The sequence below is a fragment of the Papaver somniferum genome, unplaced genomic scaffold, assembly GCF_003573695.1.
Source record: "Papaver somniferum cultivar HN1 unplaced genomic scaffold, ASM357369v1 unplaced-scaffold_76, whole genome shotgun sequence".
Lineage (NCBI taxonomy): Eukaryota > Viridiplantae > Streptophyta > Magnoliopsida > Ranunculales > Papaveraceae > Papaver > Papaver somniferum.
The window spans coordinates 2,813,198-2,816,933 of NW_020650526.1; the positions used below are offsets into that span (position 1 = coordinate 2,813,198).

General features: G+C 34.8%; 1 protein-coding gene across 1 annotated transcript; it reads right to left on the bottom strand.

The window, feature by feature from the left end:
• Positions 1-1,230: 1,230 nt before the first annotated feature.
• LOC113344312 lies at positions 1,231-2,674 on the bottom strand. The gene has a single exon (XM_026588315.1). It carries the CDS (start codon positions 2,171-2,173, stop codon positions 1,607-1,609), a length of 567 nt encoding a protein of 188 aa, XP_026444100.1. The 5' UTR covers positions 2,174-2,674; the 3' UTR covers positions 1,231-1,606.
• Between the last annotated feature and the right edge of the window lie 1,062 nt (positions 2,675-3,736).

Genomic DNA, 3,736 nt, shown 5'->3' on the forward strand with positions numbered 1-3,736 from the left:
AAGAATGAACTCAGTTTTTTGTTCATAATGATGATTTTTTTGGTGTTTGTTCATTGTTAAGAATGAACTCGAATCTACAAAAAGCATTACCAAGACACCTGATAGTTCATCAAATAGAATGAACTCCTACAAGAAAAATAGGAAGTTCAAAGTTCATCAGAAAGGATAAACTCAAATAACTACGAGAATGAAATATTTATGGAAATTTACACAGAAGGGTATTTTGGTCCATTAATATTTTCAAATAATTATGTACCAAACAGATTTGGGACCCCTAAAAATGACCAAACTATGATTTTCATACTAACGACCAGATTTATCACAGGAATTTATAGAAATATAGAAAACCAAACTTGAACTTCAGATCGTTGCGTACAAAACATGGTAAATCCTTTTTTTTCTTCTTCTTCTTCTGTACAAAACATGGTAAATCGCTTCACTTAAACTGAATTTTCACTTCCAACGATTTCTTTTGTTTTTTTAATTTTTTTGTTTAATATATATCTAAGTCGCTATCATTTAAAAATTCAGAATTGACCATGCACCAAACAATATCTCACTGACTAGACAAAGAAAGTACTGTAGAAAACAGATCTCTGCAGACTCAGGTAGAATTTAAGAAAGGGAATTTTTTGACTCACTTGAGTCCACTCATTTCTTACTTTCTTCTGGTTGAAACAAACATTATAATTTAGTTTCGCTTTTCAAAAATTAAAATCCCTCCATAATTTTATGCAATAATTCAGCAAAAGATAAGATCTGTGATCACCCAGTGGGCAGACCATAGACCCACAATTAAAGTTTTTTCTCTATAAAATAAAAATATAAAATGAGCGAGTCAAGATGAGTCGAATCGGATCACATCAAACCGAGTTGAAACACTCGCTTACTCATTAAATGGCCCAAAACAAAACACGAAATAGTAGAAAGTGGGGTCCCTTATCAAAATTTAATAGTAGTTGCTCCACTGATGACCACTTTCTCTAGTTTTAGCTTTCACTCTCAAAAAAGAAAACAAAAATTCTTAAGAGCTGTACATTCTCATTGATGTTTCTTTGATCTGTTTTCTTTTTTCCTTTATCAATAATTCGATCCAACGAAGAACATAATGAACTCAGTTTTCAATCTCTAACTAGTCAAGGACACCGTAATTGGATTAGAACACAAGTTCAAATGTTATTAGAGTAAATACTAAAGTAGTAAAGTTGTTAAGTGGTAACACGAATGATCTGAATTCAAAACTCATCAACATCTGAATGATACAATTCAAAACTCATCAACATCTGAATGATACAGAACGATCATCTGAATTCAAAACTCATCGGCATATGAATGACACAGAACGATCATCCGATCAAGAAATGCAAACAAAGAAAACCCAAAATAAAACTGCATTGGTATTTATGATTTATATACAAAAAAGAAGAAATCATAACTCTCATATTTTTTAATTTCTAAGGAAAAAAAAGTAGTTTAAAGAAAATCTCTGTACTCTCGGCTGAATAAACATTCACAATGATCGGCCGTGATCATCGTGCATGCATCAATCTCTCTGTAATAGATAGCAGTAGTAATAAAAACATACCGGCGGCGACCTTAACAAATTTTATAGTAGTAATGGTTCACTGATCGGGATTTCTGAAATACTTTCAAGATGAGGTCTCCAGACACCTATCCTTCCCCTTCTTCGATCTCTGTGATTCGAAGACGAAACTTTACTTTCTGATAGTATTTCCTTCAAATACCTATCAGAGATAAGAATTTCATTAGCAGTGCTCATTGAATGACTATTGATATTATTCTCTTCTGTAACCGCCTTTTTGATCTTATTAGCTCTTCTTACACCAGAATTGGCTGGCGATGATCGATCGCGGCTTCTTCTTTTATTGGGATCTACTGAATTTGTTGCTGCAGGAATCAAGAAATAAATCTTCCCTCTCTGTAATTCAGCATCAGGTGGAACTATAACGATCTTCTGAACAGCACAATCTCCATCATTTGATAATAATGATGTGGGTTTTTTGAGAACATGTTTAGGATTTGCTTTCATTATATCTTCAGCTCGGATCGTTCGCGTAAACTCTTCCACTTTTCCATTCGAATGCACGATTCTTATAACATCTAGAGCTCCACATGGTAGAATGCAAGATATGCAGCATCTTATACTGTTCATGGCTACCTACCTGATCAAAAACACTGCTCGAAGATGAATCAAAAATATTATGATCTTAATATTATTCTATCATTATCACCATATCATGTATATATGCTCCACTACAGCAACAGCAGAAGAAACTAGAGCTAACAGAGATATATTCTACTAGGTGGTGAAGTGGAGAGGAGGAGAGTGAAAGAAAGATGTATCTAAGAATGAATGAATTTCAGTACTCTTTTTTTCTTTTTTTGTTCTCAATATGTGTGTGAAATTGGGAATCAAAAAACACACACATAGAATTTGGGTTTAAGAAGGAAATGGTGATAAATTCTATACTTTCTCTTTTGTGGGGGGTGGAAAAAGAGAATAAGATGAGAAGGAAAAAAAAGGAAATTCTCTGTTGCTTAGGAAGAATTCTAAGAATTTAATAATTGCACCACTCTCTGTACTTGTCTTTTGGATTCATCATTTAGTCCCCTCCTCCTTCCTCCTCTACTACTATCTTTTTTCTCTTAGTAAATTTCATTATAATTGCTAGGCAGAGAGAGGGGGAGGGGGGGTCTTTTATGGGTGACACATTGTAGTTTGTAACAGGGGGTCTTCCACGTCAGCTTAAATGCGAAGAAATTGAATTCATACGTGCCGTGTTGTTATAGGGTGATGTGGCTGAGTTGTCAAGTGACAATTGTCATTAATGTTGAGGAGGATCGGGGTATTAAACTAGGGCCGGGGGGTTTCTTGTGGAAGTTATTGGTGTAGGGCAAGATTTGATAGAGAGTCATGGATGGAATGGTTGGGTGAATGTTTTTTTTTTTTTTTTTTTTGTGATCATCTCTCAACTCTATAAAGTTGGGTATTACAGATGTGTGTGTTTGTTCGTATGATGTGTGTGTTTATTATAAAGTGAGTTGTAATGACTTTTTTTTTTCTTGATCTCCTTTTTCTTTCTTTGCTTTATATTTTTAGTAGGGTTTTAGGCTTGTGGTGAGGAAGTGAAAGAATGTGTATATATCAATTGTGAATACATGATATCTGTCTTTGAAAAAGAAATTGGTTCATGCATCCGATGAACAAAGAGTTGATGGTTCCGACCGAAATACTCATCAAATGGTTGATAAGTGCTGAAAGCGAATGAGGGATCATCACTCGATGCCTTCACATCAGGATCAGTTTGCCATCCCAGGTGTATGAACATACTCACTTACGGGCAGTGGGAAAACTGGTTACAGAGACAAATAGATACGGCTGTTGCATATTGGTGCGGTCGTATCAGATTGAGCCGAGTGTCGCCTTAAGTTGAGACGAGTTTCGTCTCAATATAATTCGACCTTACCAAGTTGATGCGGCAACGGTCGTTTTGCAACAGCCAAAAATAATAGCCGTATTTTCTCTCCCTATAAATTCAATCTTCTCTACAGAGTTTAAACTCAAACTCAATCTTCTCTACATATTTTCAACCCAATTCAACACTCATCTATCTACAATGTCTCAATTTCAAGAAATTAGTCTGGAAAGAAATAGAAAACCACGTATGAAGTAAACATAGTCAAGCTCTACCGAGGAGACAAAAAGATTTAGATG

Coding starts and splice junctions, on each gene's coding strand:
- LOC113344312 (XM_026588315.1), bottom strand. CDS start 2,173: ATGAACAGTATAAGATGCTGCATATCTTGCATTCTACCATGTGGAGCT.